The sequence below is a fragment of the Scyliorhinus canicula genome, chromosome 9 (assembly GCF_902713615.1).
Source record: "Scyliorhinus canicula chromosome 9, sScyCan1.1, whole genome shotgun sequence".
NCBI lineage: Eukaryota > Metazoa > Chordata > Chondrichthyes > Carcharhiniformes > Scyliorhinidae > Scyliorhinus > Scyliorhinus canicula.
Genome location: NC_052154.1, coordinates 4,018,818 through 4,034,355, shown reverse-complemented (window position 1 = coordinate 4,034,355; position 15,538 = coordinate 4,018,818). Strand labels below are relative to the sequence as shown.

The window sequence follows — 15,538 nt, the reverse complement described above, 5'->3', positions numbered from 1 at the left end:
ATTCTGACCTTTATGTTGGCAAAATAGCAAGGCGAAAAACAGAGTTTGAGTGTGTTTTTGAGCAGTGTTTAAAGTTCTTATTGGGGACAGGACAGTGGTGCAAGGTGGAATTGAGGTAGATCAGTCATTATCTTATCGCATGGTGGATCAGGCTCAGAGACAACTGCCCTACTCCAGCTGCTCCTTCTTATGCTTACTTCCTTGACTACTGAATGGTAAAAGATGTTTGTTCAGTAAATATACACACATGGCATACATTTACCATACTGTGCAAGCTTTTGCAAGCGCTTTCTTTCAGAATGGTGTCACTGCAGCCACACAGTACACGACTTCTACTGGGCAACGCTGCAAAGGTGCTGAGTGAGGGGGAAACATGGTTCATAGGCGCTGACTGGACTGCTCTGCCCTAAGCTGCTGTCACACTCCGCACCACCCCATCCTGCCACCCTCTCCTGCTGTGCTGTTTTCTTTCAAAGACATGACAGTTATTTTATCCACCGCAAGTTGTCGACAGAAATTAAAGCACTCCGACTTCAGGAACTGGAAACAATGGGGTGAGATATTAGAAGTCTGCGTAAAAACCAACCTATCACAGACATCCACCAGACTTGACTGTAGGGACACAACGAGACACAGGAGCGTTGAAACGATGATAGATCCAAGGCCTCAAAAGGAAATTACCAGCTGGAAGGGAATGTCGCTGCCCTTTCAAAATACCAACATGTTGATTGGAAAATTTTATATAATCAAAACCTTCTGTCACATCTGTGAACACACACACACACAACCAAGCGCATTTGATATAAGCAGCTGTCAAGAACAATGGTCATTTCAGCCAGAGTACATCACATGCTTGGGATCAGCTCGCTGTTTGCAAAAATAAAACTATTAAACCGTCAATATAATTAACCCTTGAAGAGCTGGAGCAGCATTGCCGCATCATACATTTATTATCCAAGGAATAGTTGAGGTGTACAGATGAGGAGCTACCCCAGACTGTTGCAAGTTAACTGACTGCAGGCTCGAGGGGCTGTCGTGGGTGTTAGAACTAGCCTTGGTGTCAAAGAATGGGAAAGTCGACGAGCGTTTGTTTCTCATGACTATCCAGCGACCCCTGATGGAAGTGCATATGTGGATGTTGAGCAGGGACTGATTTGGGCTCAGATGTGATGCTTCCTCCAGTCAAACAGCCAGCCAACATTACCAGTCAAGCTCACACCTGGACAATGGTCACTGTGTGAGGTATTACAGGATATTCGGAGCACCAAACCACGTGCATGAGCATAGATAAAAGTGGGACACAGGCCCAGAAGAAGCATTGTGATTAAACTTAGCCAGTCCCAAAAGGGAAAAGAAACTCCACATTGCACTCTTCCCCAGCTCTTCAGTTTCTATTCATCAAAACCATGCACACCTCCTCTGGAATAACCCAGGAACTAAATGCATCTATTCCACTTCTTAATTACTCCATTGCTTTCACACTGAACTGCAGAGCACGCCTCCTTAAAGAATCCTGTGAATGCGCCACTGCAAACACGTCTTTCCAATGTATCACCCACTTGATAGTGAATTCAGGCCGGGAATCTCCTGTTATTTGTTCTCAAACCCAGCACAAGGGGTCGATTGCACATCAGACACATGCTTCTGCATACTTGCACCATTAGCCCCAAGTATTCTGGTAGGTCACATTCAGTGATGAACAATACTCCTGTTTACTGTCAATAGGTAAACCAGAAACAGTAAACCCTGAGCCGGCCAACTCCCACACGGGGTACAAACTGCTGAATACTGTATGTTGCTTCTGCTAATTTTAATGTTAGAAAAGTCAGTTTCCACTCAAATTACTGTGCTTGTTACAAAAAATAAAACATCTGTGTTCATCCCACACTCTGCATTATATGATTCATATAGAATCAGTCTTGTGCAGGAGGCCATTCGACCCATCGAGTCTGCACTGTCCCTATGAAAGAGCACACTGACTAGGCCCACTCTCCGCCCTATCCCTGTAACTCCACTTAACCGTTGGACAAATAAGGGGCAATTTAGCTTGGCCAATCCACCTAACCTGCGCATCTTTGGACTGGGGTGGGCCTTTCATCAACCGTGGCAGCCGGGAACACATTAGCGTGGTTTCAGTCCATAAAAAGGACAATCAGAACTCGTGTCCTTCTGTGCAAAGTAGCATAGGGTACTGTGTAAACCTTTGATCTCCTTGTCTAAGGAAGAAAGTACTTGCCTTGGAGAGGGTGCAACGTCGGTTTCACTGGATTGATTCCTGCAGTAAGTGGGTTGTGATTTGCAGAGATCGAGTAGAATGGGCCTCTTTTTTCTGGAATTTATTAATAAAATTCTTTAGAGGTGTGGTCAGGATAGATATGCGGAAGCTGTTTCCCCTGACTGGAGAATTTACAACCAAGAGTTATATTCTCAGGGGAAGAGGTTAATGGTTTTGGACCGAGGTGAGGAGAAATTCAGAGGGCTTTGATGTTTGGATTTCTCCATTCCAAAGGGCCATGGATGATCAAATAAGCCTATTCGAGAATGAGATCAATAGGTTTTTAAGCATTAAGGAAATAAAGAAATTACAGGGATAGAGCTGCTAAGTGTAGTTGAGGTAGAAAAACCAGCTGTAACAATGAATGGCCTCCTATGCCTCATATTTATGTTCACCAACCTGAAGGATCTGTCTATGAGCAAATCATAGCGATATGAATAGCTCCCTTTGAAGTTGCAACCACAGGCAAGGCCAAATGTATATATTATCCAATATATATATATATATACACAACCAGAAGCAACCCTCCCCTCGATTGCCAACAGTGTTCCTGGATTTTATACCTTAACATAGATATCTTTAATAGAAATATGACCAAGGTCCATCTAGTTCATAGTCTACCATCCTGGTAGTTGTACAACACAATGACGATGGAGTTGTTGACTAATCACTGTGGTCAGCCTCTATTAAATTATCTAATAATATTAATAATAAGCTTTACTGCCAGAAGTAGGCTTACATTAACACTGCAATGAAGTTACTGTGAAAAGCCCCTAGTCACCACATTCCGGTACCTGTTCGGGTACACGGAGGGAGAATTCAGAATGTCCAAATTACCCAACAAGCACGTCTTTTGGGACTTGTGGGAGGAAACCTGAGCGCCCGGAGGAAACCCACACAGACACGGGGAGAACGTGCAGACTCCGCACAGACAGTGACCCAGTGGGGAATCGAACCTGCGCCCCTGCTGCTGAAGTAATAGTGCTAACCACTGTGCTATACAACAGACCCACACGAGGTGTGGAAACCCAGAGTAGTGGAGAGCTTGCGGAACCATTGGCCTCTCAAGCACTCTATAACCACCACACTTCCATGCTCAAATTACTCACACACTGCACCCCAAAATATTATTTTTGGATGGAAACTGTGATTTTGATTGGAACTCTGATGCGAGGCATAACTGATACTTGACCCTTCACAGAAAGGGCCGGCAATTAATTGTCTTAGTTCCACTAACGTAAATGCCGTAGATTCTGGAAATCTGAAATAAAAGCAGAAAATGCTGGAAATATTCCGCAGTTCTGGCAGTGTCTGCAGAGGCACCAGCCGAGTTAACCTTTCACCCAATAACCTTTCATCAGAATGTTCGAATGAAAGGTCATCGACCTGAAATATCTATTCTGTTTCTCTTTCCAAAGATGCTACCAGACGTATCTCACGTGTTTTCTGTTTTTATTTCAGATTTTTACTGTGTGGTCTCCTTCTTTCCTAAACTTTACCTGTGCACGAAGGCTGTAGTCTCCAAATCCCCTTTTGAAAATGCTAAAGTGTCATTGCCACCTAAAACATACAGGAACAGGACATCATCATCATCTCCCATAAACCTGGGCCCCTGGAAGCCGTCTCTGAAGAGAGAATGTGTGCATGGTGAAGTGTACGGAGGTGCAGCACGGAAGCCAGATCCAAAGACAGAACAACAGCTTGTTGCAAATAAACAGAAGATAATGAAAGGTCGGGGGAAATCAGGAATAACACTACAATCACACTAATCAGTACGTTTAGCTAAATGGGAGATGAAATCATTTTTCAAACACAATTAGCGGACGTGTTCTAGGGTTGAGATGCAGGAAGTGGTAAAATAATTTCCAGACAACACCGAGAGTGTATGTTCTGTTTCAGAAATCGCATACTTTAAGGTTTTACAATTATTTCAAATAGTTTTTAAACAGTGATGATTAAGACCTTGTGACAGAAAAAGCATCGTTCCTAACTTCAATGCCCTGTTAAACCCCAAGCTACATGTCCAACCCGATAACCCCTCTGCCACAAAGAGCACCTATTTCAAACTCTGTAACATCAACCCTGCTTCAGTCATGCATGCCAAACACAGCTATTCCTGTACTCTCCCAGATTGCATCCCATCCACCACATTCTCAACTCTGGTGACCGTATCTTCGTTGACACTAAGTCTCGTTCGTCCATCATCTCGAAGCTCACTGGCCTACAGTGGCTGCCAGTCGATCAATCTCTAGATTTTTAAATTTCTCAACCTTGCTCTAAATTCTCTCCATGGCCTCGCCTCTCCCCAACCATCTCAATGTATCATTTCCAGCCCATACCACACCTTCCCAAACACTGCTCATCATTGTGTCTCTTGTGCATTCTCATCACCACCCCCCTCATCGTCCTTTCCTTCATCCTGTCAATGGCAGCCACCCCTTCAACTACCTAATCCCCTTGCTCTGGAATTTCCTCCCGCTCTCCGCTTCACCCTCCTTTAAGCCCAGTCCTGGGAGCAAGCATCGTTATGGCTCCTAACATCCCATCTTTTGTTCAAGGTCTATTTTCCTTTTCTCTCTGTGAAGTCCCATGGAACTTTTATTAAAAGCATTTAATAAATGCAGCTTTTGTTGTTTATTCATTGCACAAACAATGTCGTGCAGTCAGAATGATTATTTTTTTGCAACCATGTAACAGTATCAGACAATACTAGATATTAACGTCGTGGCCCTCTTCTACACCCATCCAAAATCTCAATATTTCTCATCACACAAGGAAACTAAAACTAGACACAGAATTTCTTTAAAGATAAACAACTGTTAATCAAAGTAAGAGTTATTCAGAACTTTGCAGCTGTGAATAAAGTGATGATAGAGTTAATCACAAGTATCATTGTTAATCTCTCATTTACAAAATTGCACTGTGAAATGTCACATTTTAGATTACATAAAAAAATAAATTCCAAGTCCTTGACAGAATATATTTGTAAGGGGTTAGCTACCATCTTAAGCTTCAGATTCTCTGCTCCAGACTCACTGAAGGAGACACCCTTCAGGAAATGAGGTCCAATCTGGACAGGTACAGTGGGAAGCTCACACTGAAGTGGCTGAGCAGGATACTGCCTCCTTCCTGCTTGGTTTACCTCAGCCTCGCTGCAGCAGCCCTGTGAAAGGATCAGAACAGGAGACGGACATGGTGAAAAAAAAGACTAATCCAGCAGATTGATCTAGCACCAGACACATTTTTTTTTTTTTTAAATAATTTTTATTGGAATTTGTTACAGAAAATATAAAAATATAACAAGTATAGCAACAAGCAGTAATATGCAACTAACAGCCCCATAACACCCACAATTCCCCCCAAATCGTAACATCACCTGTATCACACTCCCCCCTCAACAAGGGAACTTAACCATAAATTAAAATTAAATAAATCAAATTTAAATAAAATAAGCAAACATAATCAACGTCTCTCTCTCCCCCCCCCCCCCCCCCCCCCCCCCCCGCCCCCCGGGTTACTGCTGCTACTGTCCCAATACCCTATCGTTGAGCCAGAAAGTCGAGGAAAGGTTGCCACCGTTTAAAGAACCCTTGCACTGATCCTCTCAGGGCGAATTTGACCTTCTCAAGCTTAATGAAGCCCGCCATGTCATTGATCCAGGTCTCCACGCTTGGGGGCCTCGCATCCTTCCATTGTAGCAAAATCCTTCGCCGGGCTACTAGGGACGCAAAGGCCAGAACACCGGCCTCTTTCGCCTCCTGCACTCCCGGCTCTACCCCAACCCCAAAGATCGCGAGTCCCCATCCTGGCTTGACCCTGGATCCCACCACCCTTGACACCGTCCTCGCCACCCCCTTCCAGAACTCCTCCAATGCCAGGCATGCCCAGAACATATGGGCATGGTTCGCTGGACTCCCCGAGCACCTGACACACCTATCTTCACCCCCAAAGAACCTACTCATCCTCGTCCAAGTCATGTGGGCCCTATGCAGCACCTTGAATTGAATGAGGCTAAGCCGCGCACACGAGGAGGAAGAATTTACCCTCTCCAGGGCATCAGCCCATGTCCCGTCTTCGATCTGTTCCCCCAGTTCCCCCTCCCACTTCGTTTTCAGCTCCTCTACTGACGCCTCTTCCACCTCCTGCATAAGCTTGTAGATATCGAATACACAAGACACATTTTAAGAGCACCCCAACACCCAATCAAAAATCCAAACCTCCTGCCACTTTATTGGCAAATCACTCAAACAGAATCTAAACGTGTGATTTTTGTTGACAATCATCCTCCTCAAACCCTTATTTTTGTCGGAAGCCTACGAGTCAGTACAAGAAGTGGGCCCTCGCTCTCGTCTGGTGAACACATTCTGCCTTTTCTGTGACAGACTGAACGGACCAAAGGTTCCGTCAGCTGACAGACTCCAGGCAATTCCTTTCTATTTGTACTTAAATGTGTCATGTTAGGACCCTCGTGTGAATTTTGTGGGCTTGGACACTTGACGTGCTGCTGCGCCATTGATGGATAAACCCAAAATCAGAATACTGAGTTGCGCAGTTTCAGCCACATGCGAATTCTCCGGAACATGGCTGCAAACCCCATTTGTGTCCCCAAGGTGTGGGACGTTCCTGCTGTTAACAGCTTCATCCCAGCCCATTTGACTATTTCAGCTACAAATATCTCCCCCCCCCCCCTGTAACTAAGCTACTGCTTGATTTAATGCACACTTTTACCATACACAAGGAATCGGTCCGGTCGTGACTCAGTAAATCCCGCTGGGGATTTGTTCTCCCTGCCTCTGGAGAGATTTCAGTCAAGGTAGAATCCTCAACCCGGATCAGTGAAATCTGTGTAGACCGGGAATCAAACCCAGAATCCTCAGGCCTGGAGAGCTCCACAGTGTTGCTGTGTACAATTTCTCCACCCATCAAAATATTGGAAGCACTGCACAGATTTAGCTGCTTGACCAGCCCATATACCCTTCCTTTTACTTTAATCATCTGGAAATGGCAACTGATGACCTTAGCATAATGCTTTAAATTAAGTAGATCGAAAAACTGCAAATGCTGGAAAACAAATAAAAATATAAAATGCTGGAAAGACAAGTCAATTAATACCTGTGATATGAACAGATACGGTTAAGGCTTCCAGTCCTAAAAACAACCTCTGATCACCATCCTCTGCTGCCTGCCACTAAGCCTACTTATCTACCAATGGAATTGGCCAAAATTTTACTTTATTTTTTAAATTTAGAGTACCCAATTCATTTTTTTTTTCGAAATTAAGGGGCAATTTAGCATGGCCAATCCACCTACCCTGCACATCTATGGGTTGTGGGGCGAGACCCACGCAGACATGGGGAGAATGTGCAAACTCCACACGGACTGTGACCCAGAACCGGGATTTGAACCCAGGTCCTCACCGCCGTGAGGCCGCAATGCTAACCACTGTGCCACCGTGCTGCCCTCCTTTTCACTGATCTCTTGATTTAAAAAAAAAGGTAAGGGGCAGCACGGTGATGCAGTGGTTAGCATTGCTGCCTCACAGCGCTGAGGTCTCAGGTTCGATCCCGGTCCCCTGTTTTTACATAGATTACATAGAACATACCGTGCAGAAGGAGGCCATTCGGCCCATCGAGTCTGCATCGACCCACTTAAGCCCTCACTTCCACCCTATCCCCATAACCTAATAACCCCTCCTAACATTTTTGGACACCAAGGGCAATTTAGCATGGTCAATCCACCTAACCTGCGACATCTTTGGACTGTGGGAAGAAACCGGAGCACCCGGAGGAAACCAATGCAGACTCGGGGAGAACGTGCAGACTCCGCACAGACAGTGACCCAGCGGGGAATCGAACCTGGGATCCTGGCGCTGTGAAGCCATAATGCTATCCATTGTGCTACCGTGCTGCCCATAATAATCGCTTATTGTCATGAGTAGGCTACAATCAAGTTACTGTTAAAAGCCCCTAGTCGCCACATTCCAGCACCTGTTCAGGGAGGCTGGTATGGGAATTGAATCCGCGCTGCTGCCTTGTTCTGCATTACAAGCCAGCTGTTTAGTCCACTGTGCCAAACCAGTGTTTTTTGCTAAACCAGTGTTTGTGTGGAATTTGCATATTCTTCCCGTGTCTACGTGGGTCTCACCCCCACAACCCAAAGGTGTGCAGGTTAGGTGGATTGGCCACGCTAAATTGCCCCTGAACTGGAAATAAATAATTGGGCACTCTAAACTTAAAAAAAAATATTTCCCTAACACTACAGCGAGGATATTTTACAAACTTCCTTCAACACGTGCAATATTTACTCTTCACCACCAGAGGTCCATTGTCTATTTCAGCAGATTCACATGAAATGATCAGGTGGGTGATAAGCTCCAGGTTGAAATTACACCTTCCTACTTTGCTCCTTATTGGGTCGCCTGTTCTTTATTCAGCTAAGATCAGACTTACTACCATTATCGTCACCCAACAAACTAAAGGCTGCTGCAACAGATAACTAAAATCTTCACTTACCTGTAAAGATGATTCGATAGCTTTAGGGTTCAGGTGGAAACCTGCTTTGACTGCATATTCGCAGTGACCCAAGCTCTCCAAAGCCACTTTGTAAGCCTATAAGACATTAAAGTTGGAAAGTTTTAAATCAAGAACATAAATTTTCAATGCAGGTACAGCAAGTGATCAGAAAGGCAAATAGAATGGTGTTGATTACAAGGGAAATGGAAGTTTTACTACAGTTGTAGAGGGAATTGGTGAGACCACATCTAGAGTATTGTGCACAGTTTTGATCTCCTTTTTAAGGATATAAATACGTTTAGAAGCAGTTCAGAGAAGGTTCAATCGACTGCTACCTGGGATGGGGAGGTTCTCTTCTGTGAAAAAGTGGGGCAGGCTGGATCTGTATCCAGTAGAGTTTAGAAGAATGAGAGGTGATTTTATTGAAACGTAACCCGGGGGGGGGGGCTTGACAGAGTGGATGCTGAAAGTATTGCTTCCCGTTGTGGGGGAGACTGGAGCTCAGGGGCACAGTTTAAAAATAAGGGGTCTCCCAGTTAAGACAGAGATTATTTTCTTTGAACGTCATGAGTCTTTGGAACTATTTTCCTCCGAGAGCAGCGGCGATATAGTCATTGTAAATTTTTTAACGCAGAGGTAGATAGCATTTTGACAAACAAGGGGGTGAAAGGTGATCAGGGGTCAGCAGGGATGTGAGGTTGAGGTTATCAGATCAGCCACAATCCTACTGAACGGCAGAGCAGGCTCCAGGGGCCGAGTGGCCACGCCTGATCCCGATTCATATGTTCATAAGTATGTTCACATGTTAATTGAAAGAGCAAAGACAATGCGCGAATGACCCATTACACGGAAATAGGTCATTCACGCTCTCTGCTGGCACTGAGATACCACACAAGTCTTTTTATTTATTTACGGGATGCACGGGTCGCTGGCTAGGCCAGCATTTATTGCCCATCCCTAATTGCCTTTGAGAAGGTGACGGTGGTGAGCCATCAGCATGAACCGCTGTGGTCAGGGAGGGAGTTCCAGCATTTCGATCCAGAAGTATGGACACCAAATATAGCGTCACGGGCAATGGGAGCTGGTTCACACACACACACATCCAAACTAAAATTCCATTATAGAAGGTCCTCGAAATCATCATCTCAAGTTGCCACCACCAGCCACTGATAACCACCTAGAGTTATTCAGCTGGGAACATTCTGCCCAGACACAAGCCAGGTTTGCAGCCAGGGAATCCATAATTGCACTATTGGATGTTTTTCACATTTCATGAGGGGCATGAGAAGTCTCCAACAGTGTAAGCAGCCTGTTAAAAAACAATTCTTCTGTGTTAACACCCATAAAGTGCTGCTGTTTTATGAGTTCTTTAATACAGACGGCTTGCTGAGAGCAACGTTAAATATGCTGTTCCATACCCTCCACGTCTGCAACTGTAGCTTGTTTTCGCCCCCAGTCGAGTTTTCAGGGACATGATGGTTTAACACAGACTTAAGCAAATCCCTGAGCCTGAGTCCAAGGTAGGACAAAATCATTTAAAAGAATCAGACTTGAATCATTCAAAGTTAATTGAAACAAACACATTAAGTACTAAGCCCTCCTTCCAAATTAGACTTAGAGTAAAGACAAGTGAGTGCTGCTACCCACAGCTATTCTTCAGCTCTAAGCCACACTCATTGTCAGATTCTATGACATGCTCTATTCAAAATGAGCCGTAGCATTGCAGAATGGGAGGTTCTGGCAAAGAAGCTTTGATGTGTTTCTGAGCCTATTCTGGAGCAAGCACAGGCTGCAGTCATAAAGTAAAATTGCCATAGTCCCAGATGCCCAGAGGCTGCTTTCCCCTTTGAGGGGGAGTGTTGACTGGTGGTGATTTAACCGGAGGATTACCACACCTCAGTTGAGGGGCAAGATTGAGAAGTAACTTCATGAATAACCTCAGCCGGAACGGAGATTGAACTCACGCCGTTAGCCTTGCTCTGCAGCACAAACCACAATTGTGGTGGAGGGAATGATCGTTTATAGAGATACTACAATGTGGGTTTTACAGAATTACTCACCTGCAGAGCACTGTCGATCTTCATGTTTAAATCTTTCAGCTGATGCTCGGGGATGGTACTGGTTTGAGAACAGAACAGCTGCTGTACTTCAATTCCAGCCAGGCAGCCATCGCTTCCCTTCTCACGGAGCCGAGATGTAACCTTCAAATATAAAGGCAAATATCAATACAAATGAAGATAAAAATGTTGGAAATACTCAGGTTCACAGCATTTGTGGAGAGAGGCAGAGTTAACCTTTCAGGTCGATGATCCTTCATCAAACGTCAGTTCTCAGTGTTCACTTCAGAATTCCAGTAATTGCAGTGTTTTGCTTTATATTAACGCCAATACAATTTGCCTGCCTGAACGTAGTGTGACTCTTAGTCTTCAGCACAGAGAAAAAGAGGCCAATCAACACCTCAAACCTGTTGCACAAGTTCATGATGTGGAGATGCCAGCATTTGACTGGATTGAGCACAGTAAGAAGTCTTACAACACCAGGTTAAAGTCCAACAGGTTTGTTTCGTATCACTAGCTTTCGGAGCACTGCTCCTTCCTCAGGTGAATCTTTGAATAGAGTGTACAGGGTGACAGGACATTGTCTCAACAGCTGCTCAGACACAGAGCAAGTCCCGAAAGATGCGCTGTTAGGTGAATTGGACATTCTGAATTCTCCCACCGTGTACCCGAACAGGCGCCAGAGTGTTGCGACTAGAGGCTTTACACAGTAACTTCATTGCAATGTAAGCCTACTTGTGACACTAAAGATTATTATTATAAGTGGGGTTTATTTTCCAAAATAGAGATGACTTTCTAAATAGGAATTGGACAGACAATCTGGGGGTGGGACGACCCATGTGAGGGAAGTAACAATGCTAAATGAGTATCGAATGCTGCTTTTCCACCATGTAGTTAATTTTTTTAATTTATGCATGGGACAGCACAGTGGTTAGCACTGCTACCTCACAATGCCAGGGACCCGGATTCAATTCCGACCTGGGTGACCGTCTGTGTGGAGTTTGCACATTCTCCCCGTGGCCGAACGGTCTCTTTCCGCATGGTTGGAATTCTGTGGTTCTGTGGATGCGGGAGTCACTGGCTTGGCCAGCACTTATTGCCCATCCTTAATTGCTCTTGAACTGTGTGGCTTGCTGGGTCATTTCAGAGTCAACCACATTGTAGACCATCTGGAGTCACCGGCAGGCAGGTGAGGACGGCCAATTTCCTTCCCTGAAGGACATTAGTGAACCAGGTGAGTTTTTACAACAATCAATAATGGTTTCACTATTAATTCCAGATTTATTTTATTTGAATTTCACCCTGTGCCATGGTGGGATTCGAACCAGAATCCCCAGAGCTTTACCCTGGTCTGTGGATTACTCGTCCAGTGACAATACCACTACGCCATTCCCTCCCCAATCCAAAACTTATAATTCCAGCAAAGATAAACACAGAACATCAGGAAACTGTTTAATAAAACTGAAATGCTGAGCAGCACGGTGGCTCAGTGGGTTAGCCCTGCAGTCTCACGGCGCTGAGGTCCCAGGTTCGATCCCGGCTCTGGGTCACTGTCCGTGTGGAGTTTGCACATTCTCCCCGTGTTTGCGTGGGTTTCGTCCCCACAACCCAAAGATGTGGAAGGTAGGTGGATTGAACACACTAAATTGCCCCTTCATTGAAAAAAATGAATTGGGTACTCTAAATTAAAAAAAATAAAAATAAAAACTGAAATGCTTTTTAAAAGTGTTAAATTACCCAACGTGCTACATTATCAGTATTATTCAGAAAAGGCCGTATAAGTGAAATAAGCAGCTGACTACGTATAAACTCAAAAATCATTTCAGATAAGAAGGGACGGCTCTCTGGTGAGAGGTTAGCCATTTTTAGCAGGGTGGGGTTTGTGGTGCAAGGAGATAAAAACAAAATAAACAAATGTTCGCAATGAGTGCAGCATGATTGCTGTCATCTCCCAACACTCCACAGCCCAGCAGGATATCCGCAGCCTTTCCCCTTCCTCACCCAGCCACTCCCACTAAAAGGTCAGGAAAACGAAAACATTAAACTATTTTTCCTTAATTTAAAAAATATCACCAGAATTGCAGTTGTTGCATTTATAAAGTGTCATGTTATAACGCACTATTTCTTTTCAGAGAAAAATCATTGCATATCTATGACAGATGAAATATAGCAAAGTCGTCAGGAATTGTGGACAGGAACATTAGCCAAAAGGAAATTGGTTCAAAATCAGGAGCTTGTACCAAGATGATAAGCAAATCAGGTCAGACATCTGGCAGCGCGAAAAAACACAGTTCAGAAACACCTTGGGAACGACACTTGCTACTTGACTAAACCGTAGATCATAGGGCGGAAAGACATCGTAAAATTTACAATCGTGTCTTCACAGAGTGGCACAGTGGTTAGCACTGCTGAGTCACGCTGCTGAGAGCCCAGGTTCAATCCCAGCCCCGAATCACTGTCTGTGTGGAGTTTGCACATTCTCACCCCCAAACCCAAAGATGCACAGGTTAGGTGGATTGACCACGCAAAATTGCACTTTAATTGGTGAAAAAATACTTGGGTACTCTAAATTTATTTTAAAAAATCATATGTCTTCTGAGCATTTCACAAGTTCACCCAGTGCCGAACTGAAGCACAAACACCAGGAGGATGTCACGTTTGGTAATTAGCCTCATATAAGAGTTAGCAGATCACAGTCACGGAGTCATTAAAATACTACAGGGCGCTCAGAGACCGAGGGAGGATTGGATTGGATTTGTTTATTGTCACGTGTACCGAGGTACAGTGAAAAGTATTTTTCTGCAAGCAGCTCAACAGATCATTCAGTACATGGAAGAAAAGGGAATTAAACAAAATTCAAGAAAATACATGAGAATACATAATAGGGAGTAATAATGTTAGCTTTAGAATTAATTTTTAAAAGGTTAGAACGAGTATAAGTTAAGTTAAAAGTGGATCTGTTGGGGAGAGCTTGCAGAGAGTCACCTCGCTCCGGCGCCATCTTGCATGGCATCTTGCAAAGAGTTAACGCTTCAAGTCCAGCCGACCCATTGTCACACGGGAGAGAGAGAGAGAGAGCACGAGAGAGAGAGAGAACACGAGAGAGAGAGAGAGAGAGAGAGAACACGAGAGAGAGAGAGAGAGAGAACACGAGAGAGAGAGAGAGAGAGAGAGAACACGAGAGAGAGAGAGAGAGAGAGAGAGAGAGAACACGAGAGAGAGAGAGAGAGAGAACACGAGAGAGAGAGAGAGAGAGAGAGAACACGAGAGAGAGAACACGAGAGAGAGAGAGAGAGAGAGAGAACACGAGAGAGAGAGAGAACACGAGAGAGAGAGAGAACACGAGAGAGAGAGAGAGAACACGAGAGAGAGAGAGAGAGAGAGAGAGAGAGAGAGAACACGAGAGAGAGAGAGAGAACACGAGAGAGAGAGAGAGAACACGAGAGAGAAAGAGAGAACACGAGAGAGAGAGAGAGAGAGAGAACACAGAGAGAGAGAGAGAGAGAGAACACGAGAGAGAGAGAGAGAGAGAGAACACGAGAGAGAGAGAGAGAACACGAGAGAGAGAGAGAGAGAGAGAGAGAGAGAACACGAGAGAGAGAGAACACGAGAGAGAAAACACGAGAGAGAGAGAGAGAGAACACGAGAGAGAAAACACAAGAGAGAGAGAACACGAGAGAGAACACGAGAGAGAGAGAACACGAGAGAGAGAGAGAGAAGAACACGAGAGAGAGAACACGAGAGAGAGAACACGAGAGAGAACACGAGAGAGAGAACACGAGAGAGAGAGAGAGAACACGAGAGAGAGAGAGAACACGAGAGAGAGAACACGAGAGAGAACACGAAGAGAGCGAGAAACACGAGAGAGAACACGAGAGAGAGAGAGAGAACACGAGAGAGAGAGAGGAGAGAGAGAACACGAGAGAGAGAGAGAGAGAGAACACGAGAGAGAAGAAGAGAGAGAGAGAGAACACGAGAGAGAGAGAGAGAACACGAGAGAGAGAGAGAAACACGAGAGAGAGAGAGAGAACACGAGAGAGAGAGAGAGAACACGAGAGAGAGAGAGAGAGAGACACGAGAGAGAGAGAGAGAGAGAGAACACGAGAGAGAGAGAGAGAACACGAGAGAGGAGAGAGAGAGAGAGAGAACACGAGAGAGAGAGAGAGAGAGAGAGAACAACGAGAGAGAGAGAGAGAGAGAGAACACGAGAGAGAGAGAACACGCGGGAGAGAGAGAGAGAGAGAGAGAGGGAGAGAGAGAGAGAAACACGAGAGAGAGAGAGAAAGAGAGAGAAACACGAGAGAGAGAGAGAGAAAGAGAGAGAGAGAACACGAGAGAGAGAGAGAGAGAAAGAGAGAGAGAGAGAGAACACGAGAGAGAGAGAGAGAAGAGAGAGAGAGAGAGAACACGAGAGAGAGAGAGAGAGAGAGAGAGAGAGAGAGAACACGAGAGAGAAGAGAGAGAGAGAGAACACAGAGAGAGAGAGAGAGAGAGAAAACACGAGAGAGAGAGAGAACACGAGAGGAGAGAGAGAACACGAGAGAGAGAGAACACGAGAGAGAGAAGAGAGAGAGAACGAGAGAGAGAGAGAACACGAGAGAGAGAGAGAGAACACGAGAGAGAGAGAGAACACGAGAGAGAGAGAGAACACAGAGAGAGAGAGAGAGAAACACGAGAGAGAACACGATAGAGAA

General features: G+C 45.0%; 1 protein-coding gene across 1 annotated transcript in view; it reads right to left on the bottom strand.

Moving 5' to 3' along the window:
* The window catches only part of LOC119971067 (granule associated Rac and RHOG effector protein 1-like), an 86,380-nt gene that overhangs the window by 33,418 nt on the left and 37,424 nt on the right, over nucleotides 1–15,538 (bottom strand). The window contains 3 exon segments of the mRNA XM_038806208.1: nucleotides 5,277–5,438; nucleotides 8,788–8,883; nucleotides 10,848–10,988. Coding sequence (XP_038662136.1) covers nucleotides 5,277–5,438; nucleotides 8,788–8,883; nucleotides 10,848–10,988 — 399 coding nt within the window.